The 26,956-nt window shown below is 39.5% G+C and overlaps 1 protein-coding gene across 5 annotated transcripts in view; it reads right to left on the bottom strand.

The window, feature by feature from the left end:
• SCML2 (Scm polycomb group protein like 2) overlaps positions 1–26,956 on the bottom strand; it is a 75,188-nt gene that overhangs the window by 35,395 nt on the left and 12,837 nt on the right. For 4 of the 5 annotated variants that reach the window (XM_036379379.1, XM_036379401.2, XM_054518568.1 and 1 more), the window contains exons 2-7: positions 26,183–26,289; positions 20,190–20,258; positions 13,325–13,395; positions 7,697–7,931; positions 3,657–3,745; positions 1,981–2,224 (exon numbers count right to left, since the gene is read on the bottom strand). In XM_036379379.1, the coding sequence (XP_036235272.1) occupies positions 1,981–2,224; positions 3,657–3,745; positions 7,697–7,931; positions 13,325–13,395; positions 20,190–20,258; positions 26,183–26,204 (730 nt within the window). In that variant the 5' untranslated portion in view covers positions 26,205–26,289. The remainder of the gene's footprint in view (positions 1–1,980; positions 2,225–3,656; positions 3,746–7,696; positions 7,932–13,324; positions 13,396–20,189; positions 20,259–26,182; positions 26,290–26,956) is intronic. The other variant, XM_054518569.1, reaches the window with a different exon arrangement.

The following is a 26,956-nucleotide window of genomic DNA, read 5'->3' as shown; positions in this document are numbered from 1 at the left end:
CCTGCATCTCTCTGCACTCAGTTTCTATTACATGTCCAAAATTCTCAATTTTAACTACAAGTATGTAAGAACCCTGCTTCAGATTTTATTTATGCCTGGAGTGTTTTTGTTTCTTATTACAAAGCAATAGTATCCTAACTGGATAGGTATTTCAAGTCTGAATTTTGTTTGGTTTATTACCTGAAGAACTGGATTACATAATCAGCTTTACTCATTGTCAAACAACCTTGAGCTCTATCAAGCACTGGTCAGGCAAGAAAAAATTCTGGATGTCTTACCTGAAAATATTGCTGGCTTTCCAGTGTGAAATTGGAGTAGACTAAACAATTTAATAATATTCTTTCCAGAAGATGAAACTGGACTCAGTAATCTGTCACAAAAATATGTTTTAAACTTCTATGCCACTTATTTACACAGCCCCTCTCGTGTATCACAGAATGGGTCAGGTTGGAAGGGACCACAGTGGGGTCATCTGGTCCAACCTCCCTGCTCAAGCAAGGTCATGCCAGAGCACATGGCACAGGATTGTGTCCAGACAGCTCTGGAATATCTCCAGTGAGGGAGACTGCACAACTTCTCTGGGCAATCTGTTCCAGTGCACAGTCACCCCCACAGTAAAGAAATAACTAGCTTAAGTGTAATAACACACCTCATTCATGATCTCCCAAGACAAGGTCAACCTTTCTGAAGAAAGACACTTTAGAGATTGAGAGCATAGAAACATTAAGACCAAGGTCAGTGTGGTACCTATTAGATGACTTCTGATCCAATGTCCATCATCCTCACCTGCCTTTCCCCTTCCCTCTCACTACAGGTTTGTACCAGCAGATCATTTTGGGCAGTACAACAGAGTTATTCCTTTGCTGAAATCTGCCAGAATGGACTAAACACGATTCCAGGTACTATGACCCCTGGCAGCAACTTCAGACAGGTGAGAGCAAGGATGCAGAGATGCCATTAGCTAATTCCAGTTAGATTTTCCATACAGGTTCTTGATCTGCTAGCAAAAGATGAGAAAAATAACAGGGATGGAAAGGCCAGGAAACATTACTAATTTCTTGCCTTCTTGCTTCTGTTCCTTTCCTACTTCCATGTGAGAGTTCTGTGACACCAATCTATTTGCTCCTTACTCACCTAACACCAGCTATGAAAATTCTCACTGAGAACAAATCATTCTGGTTAATAAAGAAATTAATTAGTTAATTAATTCTGGTTAATAAAGAAATTAATTAAAATATTATTCCCCTCCTTCAAACCTCTCTTTCTGACATTTTTTTAATGGGATGAGGATAGAAAAGCTCAAACAGTTTGACAGAAAAGCCTTACACAATAGAAACCTGACAAGCAGTCCCATAGTAGCGAGGGGATTACACTGAGGGATATCCCTCTTCATGCTATTTCCCTTCTTTCTAAGGTAGAGAGTTATTCATTTTAAAGCAGCCATCAGTTAAAGAGACACTATCACCTGATCAACAAACATCCCTAAAGGCAAGAGGATGACAAAGCACTCAGAATAGGCAGCTGCAAGACAGAATTTTGTGAGTATGAAGGAAGAAATATTAAATATATAGTTTAGACCTGCAATCATCAAAGAAGTAAACACTACTTTACTTTACTTAGCATAACATAAAGTGCTGCAGCAGCCAATATACTAGTATGACTAAACAGGAGCATGTATCTATCAATAATACAAACAGCAAATCTAGTTCAAGATTCTTTATAAGCACACAAAAATTAGAGGTCATCAGAAGTCCTCCTAACAGTATTAAATAAAACGTTCCCAGAGATACTACGAACAGGCAAAAACTGTTTCCCAGCAATTTCTATTAGCTTTAAGCTGCATAAAGAAAACAACATTTCATCCTCATCTGCTACTCACAAATCAAATCTTCAGTCTTATCTGCATATAGCCAGCTGGTTTTTAAAATTCTGCTGTAATTGAGGAGAAAAACAATTAAGCAATATTATTAGTCATCTTACCATTGTTCCCTGGTGGTTGTAATGCATCTCCTGTCAAGCTACACCATCCGACTGGGAAAATATCTCGAGAATCACACCTGCACCAATAGTCAAATGCTCCTCTCCAACCATCAAATGTAACAAAAACTTCATCTCCTTTAACATCTCCAATGGTTGCTGGGCAAATTAGGTATGGGTTCTTCCTATCTATAGCTTCAAGTTTCATTCCAACTTTAAAGCAGTTTGGCACAGGTTTTGGTGGCTCCTACAAAAATAAACAAGGTAGAATATTTGTATTTCTATGACCTCTTGAAAAAAAACCCAAAACTAAGTAACAGCCCTTTTTTTTTTCCTCAACATTCTTACTATTTATAGTCACTACTCTCAGGAAGCTATAGAAACACATTCAAGGAAACTAGTCGAATTTTAAATTTGCCTTTGCTCTTCTGCATGACAAAAATCTTCATTCTATTTCCCCAAAACACAGCTGGGATAATTAGCAAAATTCTCCATGACAGAAAGATTCTGATAAAAGTATTTACATAAGCAATAGGTTGCAAACAATACATTATGTCTGGGCAGCAAGACAGCCAAGACACTAAAATGAAATTACTACATGCTAATAAAGAAGAGGTTTGCAGAGCATGGATATTTCTGGGGACTGATAACTGTCTGGTAAAAGCTTTACCTCTCAATTAATCCATGAAAAATTCATTAGCATTGGACATTATTTATAGGCCTCTGTTAACTCACTTGGCCTTAGACCAATTCCAAGTGGACAAAAGAAAAACAAAAATCAAGTGAATGTGACTGGTGTAGGTGTACCTCCACAGCAGGAGTTGTGATCTGACAGAACACAAATTACCACCTCAGCCTCAAGAACCTTATTATCCAAGCCATCTCAGATGTGCTGCAGGCTAGCACAGAGAAGCATGGCTCATCATGCCTCAGAAAATTTATATTATCTTATCTAAAAAAAATTATATGAAGTTAACAGCAAGTAATGTGATTGCAGGCCTAAACCCAACTGTTTGATTTGCTGACATACTTCTCAGTATCACTCTCAGTATCCAAAAAGAACACACTCAGTATGACAACAGGGTTTTATCACCTCAACAAAAAATTGAACCAAGTCATTTTAATATCACTGTTATTTTTATATAATTTTCCATATTTCAAAGTAACTTACTGAAGAGTCATGTTTAAAAAACTGAATGGCTTTTTCTGCTATTTTCAACTACTTTCTCACTACATTTTAAATGATGAGTGTGTGCCCACTGAAAATCTTTAACAAAACCGTTCCAAGCACTACTGTATTCCAATGGGTCTCATTCCCCATTAATTTTGTTTTACTCCTGTGCACATCCACATGAGTACAGTGCTGTTAAGAAATGTGATATACATTTTATCTAAAGTCCATGAGACAAAACAGGAGCAACACAATTTTTCTAAGTAACACACCATACTTTGAAGTCTCAGCTCAGGAAAAGAAATGGCCCTCTCTAAGGACTAGAAGCAGATTCCTTTCTGTCTAGTTCCATAGCATGTCAATCCAGTTCAAAGTAATTTTAAATAATAGTCTTGCCTTCCCTGTCTTTGCTGCAGACAACAGGGTAATATCTAATCATCCTCATTAAAAAATGTAACCATGGATGAATTGATAGGAAGTTGTTTACTAGAAAAGCCTTTCTTCTTACCTTTTTAAAGAATGCTGCAGGTGCCATTTCAGCTCCATTGAGAGTTCTTAAGAGAAACATTGGCCAAGAGGATGCATTCATCTGGAACCCTGAGGACAAACAAAAAACCAAACAAACAGCCCTACTTTCAGTTTTTAAAGCACAATAGGAGAAAAAGTCTGTTTCACTAATGCCTCATTCCCTCTATTTAGTTAGACTTGGCCAAAACAGAAGCAGCTAAGAAGAAATGAACATGGTCACTGTCACTGCAGAAAGCTGTGCAATTCATTTCCATTCTGAGTGACTTGCCTGCAAAACCACTCATCATAACATCAGGCACTACAGATTAATTTCTAGGATTCAATGATATGCAAGTCCTAGTACAGGAGACCATGAGGTTGTCTCAGAGAGCCTCTGGTCCAGTGGAACTTCCCTGGCACAAGCACCTGGCTTCCTCTTCAGGTTCTAGCTCATTTATTCAGAAGATACTTTTTTATTTTTGAGAATCTTGTTTCACCAAACTGTAGACAAAAAAACAGTGCAATTGGTTTTTCTCCCTCTCTCATTAAAAGAAATACATAAGTAGCCATAAAAACAAAGCATACCTAAGAGTGAACAAAAAAAAAAAAAGTATCATATTGAAAAACATAAGCCAGATGGTCTTTCTATTTCATTATTCTTCATTAACAAGTGAATAAAAATCAAAAACAACAATCAAATTTGTTTAGATGAACTACCTTATTCAAACAGAACAAAGATTTGGCTGAAAACCTTCTTATTCTAGATAATCTTCTCTCACAATCAACCACTTTACGTTAGAAGATAAAACAAAGCAAACAAAAAGTCCTTTTGCTTTCTTTGCTTTCCAAATGAATGTTTTAAAGTAATGAGTAAGATAACAGACATACTGGACATTTTTTTCTGCTTCTTTAGCAGTTAGATGTCTGGAACAGTTCTGCAGAAAAACAGACATAATACATACAGCAAATCGGAATTTTTTCCACAAAGCAAATAGTACCATAATCTGCCAAGAGCTCATGAGTTCCCTCATAACTGATCTTTAAGAATTGTCTTAAAAATCTGTAACTAGAAAGGTGGACCATACCTGCAATTCTTGATCAGGTAAATAATTCACTCATTTAAAATTTGATTATACACTATAGTGGTTCTTGAGCTCATAGCTTTAAGCTATCTTCAGTAGAATAAACAGTTTTCAAGCAAGCACTACTTATTCAACACCTAAATTAATGCAGAGCTCCTATATGATGAATGGTGTCATAATTCAGGGACCACTGAGCTGATTGTCAGGACTGGTTTCATACCAGAGTCTTCATAAAACCTGAACACGTGTGGTTATTGAAACACAAGATTCCCAACTCAGTAGCTCAGAAAATATATACAAGCAAGACAGAGGAGTGACAACTAAACAACAGTTTCAATTAACTTCATTTGGCCTTTAAGTTGTCCTGGTAAAACCAGAGAAACTGCTATCTGCATTGTAATTTGCTCAGAAAATTAAGCTCTCAACAACAAAAAGCTATGGAAAAGCTATGGAAAACAGAGGCTGGAACAGGAACACTTTGCTGCAATAATCACTTTCTCAAAACCCTTATGTAACATGCATAATTAAAGCCATGTAAAAATCAGGTAGGAGGGACTATTTTAGTTAGTCATTATGATAGAAGTGGAACATTAGTATCCAGAAGGTTCCCTACTACTAAGGAAAAAAAAATCCCTTGGTTAAATGTCTAACAGGAGGTAATTATACACCCAATTAGCTCCCAGCTTTACCCAGGAACAGGATGCTGTAAAACTGCCAAAAAGGCTTTTTCAAAAATTTATCTAGGTATGCCTGAATGTTTGATTGCTGGAATTCAGCCTATCTCTAGAAAAATCTAGGGCAGGAGGGCCAAACTAGTGGCACTCACATTCTTTTCTGAATAATCAGCAATTGTTCAGAGGGCAGGTAAACTTGCCTGAACACAGGGAAACAGCTGCTTGTTAGGTGCTGCGCTGCAGGCAGCCTGACCACATAAGGGTAAGAAACAGTATCTGAGGAGAAGGCATCAACCTTTCTACTGATGGTCACGGAAAGTTTCTCCTCTTAACAAATCAACTGCCCCCATCACACATAACCAGAGTTGTTTCATTCATCACTCTGGCTTAGAAACACAATTTTAAAAGTGTTGTGCTCCTGAAGCTGTATTTTTTAACCCTGTACATGTGTGTAGCTGAAGGAACCTCCATACTCTTCCATTTTTTATACTGGTATCATTTCATTCATTCTAGAAGGTTATATACCAAGAACTTCAGAGAGGTTTAACTGAGAAACTTCTTAAAAAAAAAGGAAAAAAAAACCCAACTTCTTCCCTGATGTCAAGAATTTTTAGTGTATTCAATCAAAACCTCTATATATTCACTGAAAGAAGGGGGAAAAAACCCTTCTGGCTCAAACTGTATCTATCATAAGCAATATTTTTCTAGACTGGCACTCTGGTTGCATTCATTTTCTTGTGCTCCTGAAGGACCACAATAGCACAAAAATCTGCCTTTATAAACTATGTGAAGTGTCTTAATGGTTATGTCAACTGTTCCTGCGTCTGTCTCTCTACAAGCAAATCAAGATTCATACTGTAGTGAAATTATACTTTTCTCTTCATCTTTCACACAGAAAAACTGGAAGTTGCTTCCAGAGCAGGATGACAAGCTTTTTGAGATGCTACTGAGAGAAAGCATACCTATCCTCACTAAACCTCCAATAAGAATTCTCTAGGAATTACTGATGGCAGCAAACCAGAAGTAGGTTCATAAGCATGAGATGGAAAAGCAGCAGCAACCAATTTCTGTTTACAGGTAGTTTTTTATTATTTTACGTTTATTACTTTTATCATTTCTTGCATCTTCTAAAAGTCACAGAAGATAATAAGATAAAAGGGGAGAGAGTGTTAAATTTTGGTCATTATTTGTCCTCTTTTTTAAAAGCAAAACTATTTGCAGATCATCGTGAAATCTTTAAATATTTCCATACACAGAAGTTTAAGCTATTGACAAATATGGTATAAGACTGTAGATCTAAACATACAAGTTAATCACAGCAAAGAAAGGCAATGTCACATTTTTACTACCTCTAGCAGTTTAGTCCAAGTTACCTCTGACCATTCACCAGGTAACAAGGAATTGCTTTGTAGAATTTCCAATTTAATAAACTTCCTCAGCAAGTCTAAACCCAAGCACTATTTCTCAGACTGGGGAGACACAATGTTGTCACTCATACTGCTCATGGAAGGCAAAAGAAGTTCTGCATGATATTTCTAAGCCTTAGAAAGCTATACATTGTTCACAAGCATTTGCTGTGCTCACAAACCAGCCATGACACACTGATCTGACATTCCTGAACATATGCTGATCTGAGGCAATGAGAATATCAGGCAGTCTAAGCCTGCAGTTTGCTAGAGCTCTGAAGCGCTGCTTTTACTACCTCAGAGTAAAAATTCAGAGCAGAAGGCTGCAATTCTGCACTAACCCATCTTATGCTGCCTGTCCTAGAACACAAATCAATTTGCTTGGTGCCCAAGGAAACATCCTGACTGCCCTACAGGGGCGCGCTTTCAGCAGCCCTGCTGAAGCTTCCCAGGCCTGCAGCAGCCAGTGCCCTCTTGTGAGCTGCTTGGATGCACTGATGAAGAGTAAAGGGGCAATTTGGCTTTCTCCAGTTCTTTCCAAGGGCTCTCACAAGGAGCATGCATGGCATCATGCAAGAAAACACTGTATACACATACACAAGGTGTGTGAGGAACATTTACAGAATGGGCACATTTAATATTAAGGGCCTATTAAGAAAAAACAACAAAACCAAAACTGGTCATTCTTATGTCAGAAGAATGAAAAACTAAGAGAAAGCCACAATTCACTTAGCCAGAATTAGTTTACTTACCTCTTTTTCAATTAAATAATGGTTTGGTGAGATGTTCATACCATTGAATTTGCCAAGACGAAGAGGTAAATTTGACTTCCTGAAAGCAATACTCCACGCACATTTGTTCAGCAGCTTTGTTACTTACCAAGTGGAGGCTGGAGCATGCCCCCTTTCTTTTCACAGGTCCCAATGGGCTGTATGTCTGAGGAATCCACAAGCCTCCAGAAATCATTTTTGTTGTCACTCCCATCGAGCCGCAGCCTTAGCCTGGCACCAGTGATTCCAATGACCGTAGCGATACAAACTGAGGTAACGTTGCGAGGATCGTGCGCTTCCAGCTTCATTCCAACTTTGAAATCGTTTGTAGGTGGAATTCTAGACTACAATAAAAGGCAAAAGACTTTTTCTTGTAGTTGTTAATACTGCTAAATTTACCAGCCAGATCAATAGACAGCTTTATTTCCTCCAAACTTAGCATAAAAATTATAAATATGAAGAAGCTTTTAAACTTTTGAGTGTCTAGCAGGAAGTCAGAAAAGGCAACTGGATAACCTATCAACTGCATAAACATGTTTGATTTCTAAAAAGATAAGGACAGGGTAACAAGGGAATCTTTATGAAGATATGAACACAAGAGTGAAGTGAAAGAAATAAAAGGACATTAGGAAACATGACGTTCAACTCAAAAAAGCCCAAAAAACCAAAACGCAAACCAACAGACACATGCAAAAGAAAATCCCAACCACAAGGTTTATTAGCTTCCAATTCAAAAGAAATAATTATCCTCATTGTAACAATACTTTGGAAATGTAAACAAAATTTGGACCCTTCTGTATCAAAAAAAAAGCTTTCATTACAAAGAAAGAAGACAGAAAAAGGAGTTAGTGTGAACATTTTTAAGAAAGAAAACAGTCCTAAAGACGCATAAAACTTCCATGCTGTGGTGGTTTGACAGGAAATGTGTTTTTTGGGATGCTGTGTTTTGGGCCAACGGATATTCAGGCTTTAATATTGGCATTTAACCTGGCCATTAGGACATGGACATGCCTCTGAGAACACGGGGTTAAAAGCAGAGCTCTCCCCTGGGAGGGTCCTCTTGGGTTTCCAGCGGGAAAGAGTTCGGGTCTCTCCCCCGGCCCAGCTGCTGGCTGGGCAGGGGGAGGGGAAAGCCATGTGGCCGAGAGAGGTAGGCCTGAGCCCCGGGGTGGAAGGGTGGAAGAGAGAGAGGGAGACACCGGGAGCCATCGGGCAGCCCTCCCTGAGAGACACAGAGAGAGAGAGAGAGAGAGAGCCACTGCCTGGGACTGTAACCTTGAAACTGGATAAACATAGGCCTGTGCCGGCAGCACGGCTGGGAAGGAGAAGAAGGGGGGGGTTCAGCCGGCCACTTGTAGGAGCTTTTAACCCCTTTTTCGAGAATGAGAACTTTACAGATCATTGACCTCTCCTAGAAGAAAGAGTGGAAGATGAGGAAGGAAATGGGCCAGTGTGAGAGAGGTCTGGGCGAGCGAGAGATAGTAGAAGAGTAGAGAAGAATCCTAGTGGGAAGAGATGATGGAGTGGCTTTTGCTGGACTCTTTTTGTATAGCCATGGACAGTACCATGTTCCTTGTGATACAGAGACTGCATTCTAGGGGGAGGCAATGGCCTCAGAACCAAGAGGGTTCAGTGTTGATGCCCCTTGGCCCCAGGGGGTGAAAAAATATGGGGGGGACAGGTGTCCCAAAGGAGAGATTGTGGGGACAGGTGTCCCAAAGGAGAGACTGTGCCTTTTTTGGATCGGGACAGAGCATCCTTAAAAGACAACCCTAGAAGCAGCTCTGGTCCGTGTTCAGTGGTGAGAGCACTGGACATGAAAGGAAGAAGTCACGACGGCAGATGTACTCCGGGTGGTGCCACGAGTGACACAGAAACACACGAGGCTTCAGCTGTGTTTCCAGGGGAAGCCCATGGTACAAGAAGGACTCCTCTCCTCTCGATGAACTGAGGATTGATTGTCTAAAAGGTGCTGCTGGACCGAGAGTTGGTGATTTGAGGAATAAATGTATTGTGTTGGAAATTTGGTGGGGGGAGGAGGAAATGCATTTGTGAGGTTTTCATTTTCCCTGTGTGTGTTCCCTTTTATCTGTAGTTGTAGAGTAGTTAATAAAGTTCTGGTTCTTTTTTCCCTAAGTAGGAGCCTGCTTTGCTCATTCCTGGTCACATCTCACAGCAGAAACCAGGGAGAAGGTATCTTCATGGGGGCACTGGCATTGTGCCAGTGTCAAACCATGACACATGCTAAGACAAAAACTGTAGCTTGTGCTTATTTGTAGATAATCACAAACATACAATGCAATGCCAATTTAATTAGCACAGGGAAAAGAAATGTGACAAATGCAATTTGGTTGCTAGGAAGAACTTTTTGTCACATGCTAAAGATGAACAAAAGAGGGTATTTTTTACTCATGTATCAACACACTACAGGCAGAGATTGACTGGATTGCAGTCTGATTACTTGCCTTCTGTCATATTGCAGGCAAATAACATGTAATGATGTTTAAAACTTTGTATGAACACTAACTGGGATGGAATGACTCTCACCATTCTCTTGTCTCCTCATTTCCAGCCTAAATTTTATTGATGGAATTTTTGGCCAACACTATCATTTAATATCATTTAATTTATTTTTGCACTTAAGCAAATAAAACCAAAAGCTACAACTGATCCTTTCTCAGTACCTTTTCAACAATGCAAATAAGTAAAGCACTGAAATTTCCCTTAGGGGAGGATGACTATTCTCCTACCACCCTGGAAACTCTTTTCTGCAGCTCTTCAGTACGAAGTTGGTTTTGAATACAGACATCCAGTCTATAAGCAGCCTTCCCCATGACATTTAAACCCAGTAGCTACCCTATCCAGACTAACACAGTCTGACTTCTAATATAGGAGGCACATTAGAATACCCAAAACCATAGGCATTCACACCCACAGGACTCCTCTGTCCCCTTGTGCCTGCCTGACCAGGCCAGGTGGAGATCCCACAGCAGGCAAAGTGCACTTACCTGTCTGTGGGCACAGGAAAAGACAGGAGAAGAGTCTGCTCCTGCAACAAGTGTTAGTGATATTTTTTCTCCACCACATTTAAATGTCTAAAATACATCTTGCTCTACTTGCTACATGGTGCAGGTGCACTATTTACAACACACCCCTAGATCAACAGCAGGTGCCCTGGAGGAGCCTGAGCCCAAAAGCCAAAGAGGTGAGCAGAATTCAATGAGCATTTGCCAGTGCTGAACTCAGACAGCAGGCTGGCTGAAAGGGAGCCTGAGCATATTAAATTTAAAGGGCAATTCAATTTCAGGATATTACTTGTCAAGCTGTTATTTTGTACAAGCAGGAAAAGCAACAGAAATTGAGAAAGTGGGGAGTTTGTTTCTTTGTTTGTGGAAAAGGTGAGATTGTTGAAATACCAACAACTCAAGACAACAACTCATTCTACTAAAAAGGTAAGTCCTCCATGCTAGTTTGTCTTTAAATAAAATTACAAAACCTCACTCAGTAAGAGCTTTCCTTTTAAGTTCTGCTCAAACCACAAGGGACTGAGCTTTTACAGTTAAAATTTTCAGCTGCTTGGGAAAAAGTTTTAGGGCAAGAAAAAGGAATATGAAGTGCATTGAAATTTTAAGTAGTTATTAAAAACAACTTAAAGCAACAGATAAAATACCTTCTAAATTAAGATAAATACTTTAATCAATTTCCATTATCTGTCTGTGTCTTAATTTATGGTAGAGGCTTTAATTTATTGTTCCCCAGGTAATTTTTAATTACTACAAAATTTAAACTTTTAAAATTCCCACAGGTCACAAATTCTGGATGTAATTGTCAAATTAATTTTCTTGCTGCACTTTATTTTCTGGCTGGCCACAGCAGCGTATTTCTTTGCATTACACAGAGTAATAATGACATGTAAAATCCATGTGTAACCCAATAAAAGTCAAATTAGTCCTAGGCAAAGCACAAGCACTTTAGGTTCTAAAAATCTGCAAACATTATGTAGCAAGAGGATCTAGCTCTGCACCTATCACCATTGCATGTCACTTCCTACCTAAAGATCGACTCTTAGAAAAAATGAAAATCTGCATATGCAAATTGCTTTGAAATTTGTTGTGCACATAAATTAAAGTTCTTCTTCTCAACTCACACACTACTTAAGCAATCTAGGTCCCTTGGATTTCTCTGTCAATGCATGACATCTAAGCATCTCTATTCAAGGCATTATTTGGTTGCTCAGTTCAGACTTCTTGAGCATTACTAGAGGAGAGGAAGATGCAAGAAAGGCACAGGGAAAGGCTTTTGAGCAGCTTTCTGTAGTAGTTACATTCCTTGGGAACACTCTGGTCATGGTGGTTTATGGTCTGTGAGTATGGCATTAACCTCAGGAAGATCCAGGGACAACACACCACCCTCTGCCTCTACCCAAGAGGAGTCTGAGGTGTCTGCCTTGTGAAAAACACATACTGTGAAAATAATTTCTGCAGCTCCACTCAGAGCTATGGACACCAGTGTTTTTAGCCACCTCTCACTGAAAGCAGCATGAGAGGGGCTCTTTGCCCTTTGTCCTCATCTGCAAAGAGCAAGCTGAGATTCAAGATCTAGCATGAGGAAATGTTACCATCTGTGTTTCTGTCTCCTAATTCTCCATTCCTGCAACTGCTTCAGACTCACCAAGTGATGGCTCCTCTCCTTCTCAGACATTCAATTCGTGCTGCTTTTTATTTGGGCCCCCACTGGAGGCCAGTATCTCTTACAGTACAATCAGACCACCAACAGACCCTAGAAAACAATTTCAGAACATGCCCAAGCCACTAAACTAGACATGTACTGCCTGTCACACCTATTACATTTCTATGACCTGAACAATCCAATTCCTTAGCAACTATCTTCCTAACACAGTGAGGGCACTGAATCCTATTTAACTTTACATAGACAAGATACACCTCAGCTTGGGAAAACAGAGAGAAAGATGCCTAAAGAGATTGACTCAGTCTCCAGAGGGCTGAAAAACTGGAGGTCATTAGCTTACACAAGATGATAGATTTAAATTGCATCTGCAAATACATACTAAACCATCAGGTGGAGGGATCAAACTTGTAGGGTATAGAGTAACACCAAATAGTACATTAAACACCCTTCATCATAAATCCAGTATTTTCTTTGTATTCCCATACATTCCACTTGTTTGTCTGCTTGTTTTTTAATTTTAGTATCTGTTACCCCTAAGGAGAAAGCACTCTGTTCAGAAAGAGACAAAATTAAACATATTAGAGACCCAGGAAAAAAGTGGTTATTCAAATCTACTACACACACATCTTATAGCTAGACAGAATTGAAAGGAATCTTTCAAAAATGGGGCAAAAACTCCTCTGACAATCAGGCAATTTTTTAATTCTCAATAAAACCATGGTAGCGCTAAGATTATTGAAAAAAGTAGAAAACATTTTTGAACACTGACAAGGCTATCTGTTTTCATTAGCTAGTCTTTTTTTTTTAAGGAAAACAGAGTTCAAAGAAACAATTTTAATGAAACCCTCAAAATTTGGCTTGAGGCAGAAACCAAGAATGAAAAAACTTCCGTAGCTAGTAACTGCCAAAACTGTAAGCTACTGATAACTACAGATCAAAAGAAGTCAAATGGGAAGTCTGCAAGCAGTCTAAATGTGAAAGTTTTTCTAGGATCACCCTGTAACAAGCATACAATAGACACACACTTGCAAAATAGATTCTGGCATACCTGTCTGAAACAATGCAGAGGGGCAGCTACTGATTCAGTCTCTTTCAGATAATCATCCCAATTAAACTGTTCTGGAAGACACAAGATAAAAAAATACATATACACACTTATAAAAAAAGGAATTTACATTAAATGAAGATTTGAGGAAAGAAAGGGACAGAAAACCCAACGATCTTGTAAAATACATTTTCTCAAGAGCAGAATCATTCTCAAATGGAAACTCCACCATCGAAATACATACAGACCTTGAAGGAGCTTCAAAACTAATGTTAATTTAAAGGGGTGAACACACAATAGGCATAATTAATATAAACCTTCCTTCAATTTTTTTTCCAAATGTAAAATAATCCAAGTCAGAATATCTAGATTCAGTTCTCTGCATAAGGATCTCCCAAGCATCCTTATATAAATCACATTAGCTTTCCTATATCTTTATTCTCCTAACAGCAGGGTTGATATGACAACCTCATATGAGTACTGAGATGATATACATTGAAAAACACAGGCACGTGAATACTGTTGAAATGTATGTTATGAACATTTTCCACTAGAAAGCAAGAAGATTAGCACAGCCTTCCAACTGGATCTTTGTCTCTTTTTATCTGAAGTCACATAAAGGTTTCTTTTTGTAGAATATCATGTAATATGGCACAGATAGGTAAACATTATGGCAATGTTAAGTAACAAAATCATGGTATTTTTTCCAGTGTTAGCAGTGTCATTGTTTATGTGTAAAGTGTTTATGGGCAAGTGGATTCTGAATTTGATTTAATTAGTGTTACCAGTTTTGCATGAATGGAAAAATATGAAGTACCAACATCAAAGATACAAGCAAGCATATTAATTATTTCAATATAAAGTGGAAGAGAAAAGCTACAATGGCACAGCTAATATTTTTGTTACTAAATTATCTGAGTGAGCTCTTTTGCTTATTTTTCTTGTTTGGGCAGCTGGCATCTTTCTGATGTTCCTGAAGAATAAAGCACTGATGAACCCAAAATGATGCAGTGATGCCACCCAGCGGCTCAGCAACAGCCACTCACAGAGCCTAATGCAAAATCCTTGGGGATGATGGAGAGCTTGCTCCAGGTGTGCCAGTAATTCTTCCAAAAACACCACTGGGCACAGATGCTTAAATACAGGTCTGCAGTTTTCAGGAGAGAGGAGAAGCAAAGAAACAATCTGAAAATGGCAGCATTTTCCAGCACTTGCACACAGCTTCTCTGAAGGATGTGTGGTGGCTCAAACCCAGATTCCTCCTGCAGCAGTACAGCGTTCAGCTGACAATATCAAGTGCCTCAAGCAAAAGGGAACCATCCCTTCGGCCTGCTGAGGTCCTGGGTCTTGGTGAAACAGACTCAGAAGTGTACAACTCCTTTGTCCTTGCCACTGCAGAAGCCATGTGCTTGTCAGCAATGTGAGAAGTCAGTAACAAGTCAGTAAAATGTCAAAAGCTCTTAATTTGGTGGTCTGGAATATATGCAGGCTGGTAACAAAGACACTTTTACACAACATCTTGGAATTCCACCTATTTTGGAATGAAAATTTTATTCACACATTTACACAGTAAAACTGATTTTGTATTCCTTACAAAAGGCAGGATACATTAACTTAAGCATATATTTGTATTTCAGGAAGGCAGAAATAGCTCTTCAGAACTTTCCCCAGAAAGAAGCCTCCAGATTTGTTGCTCTTTTCATTAACAAGCCAAGGAGGGTGCAAAAATTAAATATTATGAACTGATAGCACGGTTTTATCTTATAAAAATTCTTCTTGTACTCCAATAATAAAGCTGCCACTTCAGGTTGCCTTCTGATTAAAAAAATATATTCAGAGTTTACCTTAGTAAAGTACCTAATTCTACATAATTAAATCTAGTCAAAGGAAAATATTATTTGTGTCCCAGCTGCCTCAGATCTAACATGATGTAAAAACTGTAGTCATGCATAGCCTCGTTGTGTTAAGGACTGTACAAATACAGATACTTCAGTGACATCATCGCATTTACCAGGACAAACAGTCATTCACCTCCTCCCAAAAGATTATAGTAACATTTCCCAAATTATCTGAATTTTAATAACAGGATGATAAATTTCGTGGGGTGACCAAAAACATAGAGAGAAAGAAACAGTTTTGTTTTTTCAACGGAACATTTACTAGAAAAACACAGAAGGTAACAGAACATGTACTAGAAAGACAGAGAAGGTAAGCAGCCAGCTACAGATAAGCCAAGAGGAAAACAACATTGCCTAGCTCTTTGCTTTAAATCCTGGCTATCAAGAGCTCTTGCAGCAAGCAGAAATGTCCTGGAGTTAAAATTAGAAGCTCTCCACCTGTGAAGATACACTGTATTAAATTAGAGCCAAGCTCTCAGAGATGGTGCTAATTATCATTTAATTACTGCAGTTATAGAGATAGAACATACATGTATGTTTGCAACATATAAGATTCATCTCTAGAAAGATAAGCACATTGAAAAAATATCTACCCAAAAGCTTCTCTGTATTCTCAGTGTGCACAGGTAAAGAAGCAATTGTGTTATTCATATTTCTAATTCTAAAGACCCTGAAAATATGCAGCTTCTGACAAATAGAAATCCTTAAGAAAATTAGCTCATACTAAATAATGTAATGTGCATTTCTCTTCACACTCAAATCTGCAGGCTGAATAAAACAGCCTAAGAAAAGACTGTTATGCAACAACCACAACTTTATAACCCACCAGGAAAGTGAAAACTAGAGAGAAAAAGAAAATTTTATGCTGAAGAGCAAACCAGCATATACTGGAAATGGAATGAAACAAAACCCAAACCAAAGGTAACTAGAGCCTTTTGTAAATTAAAAAAACTATTAGTTTAAAACCTGCATAGGAGGGAGGCTCTTAAATAGTGATTCAAAAAAAGCAGCAATGGCAAAAAAGCCTGACTAATTTAAAAATGGAGGGACTGAGTTCATGTCACAGTTGCCTGCATTACTGGCACTGACCCATGGGTCAATGACCCCTGATGCTCTCTTCAATGCTGTATCAATACCCTATCACTTCTTGTCAAACCTGCCAATCCCAAATTTACTCAAGCTAGAAGGGACCTCAGGAGGTCTCCAGCTCAGCTTCCCGCTCTTCCAGGGTTCCATCAGACTCAATGTGAAGATTTCCTCATCAAGGAGGAATTTCTCATTCTCTAGCCAGTATCTGTCACTTCTCCTTCCACAGTGGCTCTGACAGGAGCCTGGCTCTGTCCCCTTTCCATCCACCTGACAGGTAGTTGAGGACAGCATGACCATCTCCCATAAGCTTTCTTTTCTTTTAGCTGAAAAAGAAACATTTCTTCTGGTTTCAGTACCAGTTTTTTGCATTCAATTTTTTGCAAGACTTCAAGCCAGCCTACTCCAGTACAGCAGAGCCTTCCTTGTACTGTGCAGCTCAAAGCTGAAGAGAGCTCTCCCGATAGAGCCTCCCAAATTCCCCGAAGCAGTGAACGCCTGCCTCCTCCCGGCCCGCTGCCCGCAGGATCCCGTTGCAGTGGAGCTCTTTGGCCACACGAGCTCGCTGCTGGCCCACGCTCCGCTCTGCCCGCGGCCTCGGGGCCTCTCCCGCTGAATTCCTGCCCGCCCGGGCTGCCTCAGGGCTCCGCTCTGCCCGCGGCCTCGGCGCCTCTCCCGCTGAATTCCTGCCCGCCCGGGCTGCCTCAGGGCTCCGCTCTGCCCGCGGCCTCGGGGCCTCTCCCGCTGAATTCCTGCCCGCCCGGGCTGCCTCAGGGCTCCGCTCTGCCCGCGGCCTCGGGGCCTCTCCCGCTGAATTCCTGCCCGCCCGGGCTGCCTCAGGGCTCCGCTCTGCCCGCGGCCTCGGCGCCTCTCCCGCTGAATTCCTGCCCAGGCAGCCGCTGCCCGCCTGGGCTCCGCTCTGGCCGCAGTCACCACTGAGTCACAGCGTGGTCCTGCCATTCCATTTCCCCAGCACTGGCAAGTCCATCTGAAGGGCAGTCCCGCCTTCCAGCCTAATCCCTACTCCTCCCCATTAGATGTTACCCACAAACTGCTCTGGCAATGTGTTCTGTACAATTGTCCCCACCTGACAGTAAGGCCTTAAACAGCATCAGCCCTAATACTGACCTCTAAGAAATGCCACTAGCTACCATCTGACAGGTGCACAGCTTGACAGTCCACTCAATTTTTCATCCACCTATCCAAACCACATCTCACCAGTTTGGCTGAAAGGACGCTACAGAAACTGTACAGAAAGCTTTGCTTAAGTTGACATGAACAACATCCATTGCTTTTCCTTGTTTCCAGAGTAACTAAGCACAAAAGGCAATCAGTCATGCACAGTTCACACACTTGACAAATCTACCTCCTCTGTTCCTAACCTCATTGCTGTCCTTTATTTGCTTGGAAATGGTTTCCAGAAATATTTTCTTTATAGTCTTCCTGAAGACTTAGACTGGGCAGGCCAGTCTGTAATTCCCCAGGTGATCCCATCTTGTCCTTCTTGACAGTGTGTACTATTTGACCTTTTCCAGCCATGGTGAAATTTCCTCAACCACTACAAGTTCTCCAAGAGAAGTGAGAAGCCTCCTTGTGACATCAGTCCCCTGCCTCAGCACCTCTGGAGGCATCACATCTGCTGCCATGAATAAGTGAAATCCTGATTTGTTGAAGTGCTCCCCATCTTTTTTCACCATATGTAATTCTCTAGTTTAGTAAAAGCTAAAAGTTTTACAAAATTTTAACTGAAGATTTAAACTATGAGTTGTCACTTGCAGATTGGTAGAATGTTTGGGCAGATGGAACATGTCATGTCTTCTCAGATCACCCTAGGTTCCCTTGGCAGCCATCTGAGACTTTGGACATGGAGATGCCTATTTTCTAGTCTTCATCCCATAACCTTTCTTCTTCAAAGATGAGACTTCCTTATAACTTTTGTTCACATACTCTTGAAAATGCAGTAGTTTAGGTGTAAGGTATTTCATACTCCGCTTTATACCTTGTACCTCTTTCTTTATGTTGTGATCCTTCAATTAAAATTTTTCTCCTCCTCATATCTTTCTCTACTTGCTTCAGTCTATTTTTTTAACCTGTTCTTCACTTCTGTATCTCCTCTTTGACTTTTCCTATCACACATTGCCCTGGAAACTCTGGAGACTTCCTAGCTGCTAGCCCAAAGCATTGTATGGTGTCTTCATCTAGCATCAAGAGGCTCTTTCTGCTCCTTTGCCACCAACAAGCAACAACACAGGATAAAAAATATTTATCTGTAGATAATTGGAGATCTTGCAAGAAACTCCTCTCTGTTTGACAAAGCTGAGCCTAGATTTCATGAAGCAGTTCAGTTCCCAGACACTGGGTTAATAGCACAGACCAAGTCAAGAACACAGAATGAGCCTTGTCTGCTTAGCTCTGCTCTCCACAAAGAGAAGGTTTTTCAACACCTTGCTCTCAGCTGCAGGAGGAGGCAGGGACATTTTCCAGTAACTCATGAAATATGGTTATCTTATCCACATATGAAGAGCACTTTGCTGGTGAGGGGTGTCTACAGCACTCTGTCATGTCAGACAACATTATTTAAAACAGACACACGGAGTCCAGTTTGACTGGAGCTCCTTTTACACTGCAGAAGAAGAAAAAAGACAAATATGCCTCCTTTTCTGGTTCAAAGTAACAGGGACAAATAAAGATGACAGGTTGCCTGCACAGGTTGTGGATTCTCCTCCTCTGGAGATTCTTGTACATTTTCTGGACACAATCCCAAGTAATGTGTCCTAGGGGTTCCTGCTTGAGCAGCAGGTTGGGCCAATGACCTCCAGTGGTTGCGTCCAACCTTACCCACTCTGTGATGGCCAAAGTCCCAATAAATGAAAAAATTAGCTCTGGCAAATGTAACAGCTGAAGGCTGCACTATGACTGGTATTGTATCTTTTATGTAAAGTCATTACCTCAATTACCCAGCCAATGTGTCAGTATCCTGGCATTGTTTGATCAGTGACTATGCTACTTGTCTCCACTGATACCCAAGAAGAACCAGACCATCTCTCAGGAGTTAGAAAGCACAGAAAGGTGAGCAGAGTGAGAGTTTAAATAATTCAGTGTCATTTTTTCAAGAACTCCTGAGAAGATTTTGTACTTTAGTCAATACTACTCATGACATTTCTTACTGTCCAAATTCAAACAAACAATGTGAACATGCAAAGCATATCTAAGGATGTTGCTGCTGTCTCACTGCAGCCCACCACAGAAGCTACCCTGATAGCAATCTCATGTATACACTGCCTTATGGCACCTGCTGTGCACAGGAGAGGCTAAGTTAGCCAAAAATTTAGATCATTTCTGGTAAGTGTGCACTTTTCCTCCGTTTACTAAAAAAAAAAAAAACCACAAATTCTGCTGGCACATCAATTATTTAAAGTAAAATTAGAATCCCAGGCAATTTAATCCCGTTAGCAATCCTAAAAACTCAAGACTATGAAACTGAAAATCTTTCTTTTGGCACCAGCAAACACAGTAAGGAAATAAAAGGTAACTGCAGCAGAAAAGGCATGAGACTGAGAAATACATGAGGAGAAGAACAAACAAATCAGTAACAGTTTAAAAATAATAAAGTTTACACAGCATCTTTGTTTATGCATACAAAGAATACTTATTTGGCTCGTAAAACTAGCAGGTTCAACTCAAGCAGCTTCAACCATCACTTTCTATAACAAAACATACTTTCCTAACAGCTAGACAAAAGCAAAGGTATGTTTTTTACTACCCACCATAATAACCCAAGAGATTCCAAAAAGGAAAAGAAGTCAGAAAAAAGTGCATCCAAACACACATTTTTTTTTCTTTTAGAGTACCTTAACTAAGAACCTGACAGCTGCAATACCTACCACTTTTTAAAGATGGGTTGTTTGCCTGCTGATTCTTTCCATCTTTCTCTTTTCTAATATTCTTTGAATCTAAAAGACAAGATTCCATTACATAATAAATTTAATATTCACATCATAACTATGTCCAGCATAGCACAGAATGCTTTCAAACAACACAGAATATCTTGTTGACTTTATTTTATTCATTTCAGTACATAATCAAAAAGGTATGTAAATTTAATCACCACACTATTTTCCCTTCAAAGTATATTGAAAAGTACAGCATGAAAAAGCAGAGCTTTTGACTACTTTATATCAATTATTAGAATAAATCTAGTTGCAGAATACAGAATATGAGCTCACAGACAGCAATCCTGTCCTATTTTTAAACAGTTTTACTTCAACCTACATAAAATTTGAGATCCTAAAGATCACTGGATAGCTTTATACATCTGGTTATACACAGATCACTGTGAACTGAGAAACAAGGAAAAAAAAAAACCATCCTAAAACCATCTTTCTGAGTTAAAGATTTCATTCTATATTGAGATTCTTTAATACTCAATAGTCTCAATATAAAATTCTCAAATATTCAAAGCAGCTATCTCAGCACTCATCAGTTATTTAAAAGAATCACTCAAAAGAATCCACCTTCTCTGTCATTAATCTTGGCACACACTCAGGGGTCTGCCATATTTCATTTTTGATGGATTTCAGCATGCATGAGAGATGCAGGAGAGCTGGGCAGCTATAATGGAGAAGACTGAGAGAGACAGTTCCACTCATTCCTTTTAAAATACATTGTTTGGTGACCTGCTTTTGACACTCCTGGACTTGAGTGCGATACTGACATGATATTGATCTCACAACAAAAATGCAAGCACATTTTCAGATCTAAAAATCTTTTTTGTTTTTTACCAAGATCTGCACAGGAGAATAACTCTTGGTCTGCAAATGCCTCACTACTGGGAATGGGGCTGCTCCTCTAGTTAGGCTTGTGCCTAGCTCACACCTTGGGTTATCCCACTGAGCCTGAACTGGTACAGGTGAAGGGAAGGCTCACTTTTACCGAAGATTGCATTAGTAGTCAATTATTAGTAGCTGTATTCACTCACTTTTAAGTCTACAACTACTGATGGGTTGCTCTTGAAAACAAAGCACTCCTGACCTAGAATGTGAAGCATTTGGTGACAGAAACACTTGAAATACAATGAATTGTTCTGCAGAAAAGACTAAGCCCTAACAGTGTTTCTTTTCTGTAAGTAAAGTATTTCATTAAACATACTGACAAGCAACGTGTGGTGTTCAGCACTTCCATCTCACATCTTTCATCATTATCAGGAAATTGCCACATAATGCAAGAGCTGGGTCATGACAAGCCTCTGCCACCAGACCCAAAATCCTGCCCTACCACTCACTGAGGAGAGGATAAGCCATCCACATGGATGGATGGATGGATGGATGGATGGATGGATGGATGGATGGATGGATGGATGGATGGATGGATGGATGGATGGATGGATGAGAGCCACCCCATCACCCTGTCCAGGAGCTACTGGGGGGGTGGCCCTGGGGGCAGCCCCAGCGCTGGGGGCCATCCCAGGAGACAGGCTGGGGCTGGGATGGGGCATGGGGCCAGGGCTGTGGTGATCTGGAGACTGGCTCTGCTGCAGCACCACTGGGGCAGGGCAGGTGGAGGGCCCAGGTGAGTCAGGGTCATTAAAGCCTATGAGTGTACTCAGGACCATAACACCTTCCAAGAATAATCCAGACTTCACAGTCCTACATAATCAATGCACAGCTTACACAACTGCTCATAAAATACACTGCAAAAATACCACCCTTTTCTCCTAAAGCAGACACAGGCAGAACTCCAAGTCCTTTGAAAAAGAAAAAAAATGCTATGTTTACATCTTGACTTAATCTTCTTTCTTGACTTATATGCTCTTTCTTTTGGAAGAAGTTTACTTTGGAAAATTTTCTATTATATAGATTCCTGAAAAAAAATGCTAATGAAAGTCAGCTTCAGATGGAACTGCTGAAATTATTTGGGATAGGGCCTACAGACCTCTAACCCCAGTACCTCCTCAGCAGTAGGGCTTTAACCCATACAAGTGGATACCCTACAACTACCTGTGGGAATCTCAGAAGGGATAATGCTAAAACTAGTTCAGTAACACTGAAAAGATGCAAGGCTAATGTTCACCTTCTCCATCCTACATCCTATGAAAATATATTTCATCCAGCCTCTTTGGGCTTGAGCTGAATCCAGATAATTTTCTACTAGCAGGACCTTTTGCCACATTCTATAACCTTAGTCAGTATTTCCCACAAACAGTCATGGTACTAAGGCAGACATCAGGGGCGCAGAACAAGTAACTTCCCAATCTGACTATGTCCAAAAGGAAATCAAGAAGTCTCTTATGTGGAGCTCCACTGAAAGAAGAGAACTAATAACTGCTTCCTGCAAACACCCAAAGCTTGAAAGGACAGAGTCATGAAAGAGTATCTACCAAACAGTGTGAGATTAAAAACAAGATGACAGCTTTTCATGACAAGAGACATCAAGAACAGGTGAAAGAATGTGAAAAACTGCAGCCTGGACACCACATGTCTTCTTGCTGACAATCACTACATGAATTATTTATTCCCTATACCAGCAAGCTTTAGTGCCTCTTTCAAAAATATCACAGCAAATATGAAAGTTGAAACAAAACACTCTCAGCAATGTATTTCTCTTATCAGCCATTAGAAAACTACAGGAAAAGAAGAGATGATTATATTAATAAGTGGATTCCTCAACAGCATTTTAAACATTTCATTTGTGGTGGAGGCATTTTCATGCACAGTAAACACAAAGCACTGTCATTATCACTTGTTTTTGATGGTAGGAAATCTCATCTTTAAAACGTACAAATAAATCTCACCCAGCGTATGCAGAAGCATCCAAGAATAAGCCTGAATAAAACCAACACTGCTTTCAAAGGATCCCCTTGCTTTTATGCATTCCAACCTTCATCAGGGGGAAGCTGGGAATACCATTACAAAGCTGGAGTGTTTTGTCTAAACAGATGCAAAGCTACTAGCAGGAAGAATTACCAACCTGTTCCCACATCAGAAACCCTGTATCTTTCTATTGCCACCCCAGAAAACTTTCCTCAGTCTGTATTTCACAGTCACTATTCACAGTCTATACTGCCCAGCCTTGTTCAGGTATGCTTTCTCCAATGATGGCAGTTAGGCTGGATAAAAAAAAATGGTTTATTTTCAAAAAAAGATAAAGAAAGTAATATTTTATTAAAAACCAATTTTATAAATATTAAGTTTTTATAAACACATGGAGTTTTTTAATGCATGCCAATCTATATTTGAAATTTTAATATTCTATATTTTAATAAATTTAGTTTCCAAAGATCACAGAAAAAAAATTTAGACAGAAGGCTATTATTCAAATCCCTGGGCCAAACAAGGTGATTCTGTCTGCACATGATCCCCAGCTTGGTCAAACTTTGAGGTCAAACCTCAAAAAATGAGGTAATGAATGACATAATATGTACCTGTAAATAAATGTACATGTACAAAGAGTATTTTCTTTTCATCCCATTGCACATTCGGCTCCTAGCCACATTCAATGGCTAATTCCTTGAAACCTGAAAAGTTCAGTTGAAAATAGGAACTCTATTTATATATTGGAGACAGAAGAGACTTATTAGTCCTACAGTCTTGAAGCTCATAGTAACAAAAAAAAAGGTCAGCTTAATTAATCATCTATCTTCCCCTGTCTATTTCTAAAGGGAAAAGTTTCAGTTTATTTCTTAATGTAAAACACAATATGTGTTAGATCATTTGCCAAAACAAGAGCTAGAATGAAATTTTGCTTAATCAAATGGACTACATCAAATGCTACTCAGCTCTCTAAAAGAACAATGAAGAACAGGATACCTATCTCAAAAAAAGTTTTGAAAATGAACTATTACATATAAGTACATAGCATTTATATATTTGCTATGTATCTATGCATATTTAGCCTATACCATGTAAAGGCTAAATACCCTATGAAAAATTTCTTTCTTTTAGGGCAGCAAGATAGGAGTACAGCATACACTAAAATTTTAAAAGCAACATATTCTATTGTTCACGAACAATTTATTTTCTAGAGTGCACTGCATAAGCTAAAGCTTTAGATACAAGCCAAGATTAGAGTAAGATTATTTAACATAGTGCTTTCTGCTTACTGATTCAAAACTCTGTGTGTTTACATTACTCCCACCCTATCTGTAACCACAGAATTTTGCTGATAAGATTACTCAACAGAAGACAGGCAAGAGCAACCACATCTATCACTTAAGAAATTAGAGACAAAGGGAAAAAAAAAGGACAAAGCTATCCTGACTGACTTGTGAATATCAAACAAAAAATAATCAGAGAAGGCAGTGGTAAAGCTCTGGGCAAAGATAATCCTGGTGACCAATGTGTATTTCCTCTTATAAGCTCCCATACTGAACTACAGTTTCTTGCCTGAGAAGCTTTAAAACTTTGCAACTTCTTTCTAGAAGACTTAACCTTTCAGCAAACTAGATGACTGTTTTGTCTAAGGGATAGCAAACATCATGTCTTTTAACAGCAATAGTTTTCACCCCAGAATGGTGTGCTACATGTAGGGAAGGCATGTATGTGCTGTCTTCTAAGACTTGTTATTTGCTCATTGTCCACTGTGGGGAAAATGAAGTTCACAGTCATGCTTTCAAGACTCCTGCAGCTATCCCTCAGCCACCCTGATGTCTTCAACTCTTCTGGGTCTTCAGAACATGGCAGGATACCACTCTTCTCAAACAAGCCCCTTGTCTTTTCCTGATGTAAATACCTTTGGGAGACAAAAACTTTTGCTCTTCCCATGCCACACAGTTACTCACCCTGAAATGAAGTTTACTAAAACAAGCCCAACACTAACTATTGCTCAGGAAGGGGCCTTCTTCTCACTCCCCACTACACAGCGTTGTGAGCGCCTTTCACCAAGCCTCAGTGCACACAGTTTAGGATATCCAGACAGAGTGAATATGAAAATTTCTCCTTTCCTTTCTTTTTGTGTTTCCCAAGCAGGATTCTTATCTTATCTGCTTGGAACAGCCAGTCTCTTTGACTATATTTAGACAACAGCCATGCAGAAAACCTACAAGAGAAGGGGTCAGACTTCCTCCATAAACTCCTGGTGCAACAATTAAATGGATGACTCCTGCCATTACAGAAAATCTATTCTAGCAAAAGACAATTATTTACCAAGGGAACACACAAGCACATAAAGCAGCTTGGGGTGAAGGTGGTAAGCTCAAGGAAAGTACAAAAGTGCTAGCAGCCTTTTATGGAGGATGACTACCAATCTGGAAGCTTCCAAAGCAGCAACAACATGGTTCCAGAGAGTAGATCTTTTGCTCTTCTAATTTTTTTTTTGTTTCATCAGCCCAAACACTCTTGTTTCTTCTTAAGTCTCTCTCTCTATTTTAGCTCTGAACTCACAATTAACATCTGCAAACATGACACAGCAGAAATCACACCTTTGTGGTACACCATGTACTTGTGGATGAATTTCTTTTAAAATGTTCATTTTATCTTCAAAGACAGTTGCTAATGCCATTCACTGGGATAAAATTTGATTCTTTGTACTATTTAGTTATTATCCTGCTAAATTATAGGCAACTCCAGAATAAAGCCCTCAGTTTTATTTAATAGCACACCTAGACACATTCCTTAATTTCACAGTACAGTAATGATTTCAAGGCTGTCACAGGACAGAATTTTTTTCATTAAACTTGTGGAACTCAAGACAGCCAAATTCAGCATATATATTCTAAAACAATGGGAAGTTTGAACTTACCTGGATTCAGAAGATATCACAAACTGTCTTCCTTAATCTAACAGTATGGCAAATTGTCATGTTGTATTCCACCAGATCCAAAAAGAGAATTTAACAGGTTCCCCACTTTCTTTCCTCTTGGATTAAAGCTACCAGGCCTTACCTTTCGCTGCCGTTCTCCCCATGGTAACACTCTGTGATCTCCCCTCTCACAATAAAAAGGCTGAAGTTGAAAGACCAGTTAATTCTTCCTTTCAACACAACAGTTTCCTGTGGAGCAATAATACAACAAGTTAGGGGGGGAGGTTGTTGCTGGCATTTGGGTTTTCTTTTTTTGGAAAGGATGATTTTTTGTATTGGTATATAATTATCTTGCTGGTTTTAAATTGCAAGTGTTTAACAAACTATCTGTAGGAGAGTAGTGTGCAAACAACAGTTAAATAAAAGTAGCAAAAATACCAAATGCTAACTTTCATTTCCTTGTTTTAGACAGTTCATTCTCTAATGATTTGCATTTTCTGTGGATTTCTAAAACAAAGAAAGATATAAAATGTGCTTTATTCCTTTTCACCCCCAAGAAATATTACTGAAAAATGGAAGACTCTTCATACATAACCTACTCACCCTGCCTCACTTGCACAGAGTTAAACAATCATCAACTTCAATACCTCTGGGTAAAACACATTATCTTGCACAACTACAGTTGAAGAGGGAACAAAACACTAATGTGAAAAATCTGTACAAGGCCCAAGTGCTCAGTGATAGCCCAGCCCTATGATTTGTAACAGACTTGTAACAGCACACAGAGAAGTGTTAGGGAAATGCTAACTGCAGATAAAAGCACTGAGCCACATTCTTGTAGGGTTTAGAAACTGGAAGAGACAGATTGGTTAAACTAGTGTAAAACAGCAAAAACAAGCTTTCTTTTTTGTGTGTA

Source organism: Molothrus ater, chromosome 2 (assembly GCF_012460135.2).
Source record: "Molothrus ater isolate BHLD 08-10-18 breed brown headed cowbird chromosome 2, BPBGC_Mater_1.1, whole genome shotgun sequence".
In the NCBI taxonomy this organism is placed as follows: domain Eukaryota; kingdom Metazoa; phylum Chordata; class Aves; order Passeriformes; family Icteridae; genus Molothrus; species Molothrus ater.
This window is presented reverse-complemented; position numbering and strand designations above follow the sequence as displayed.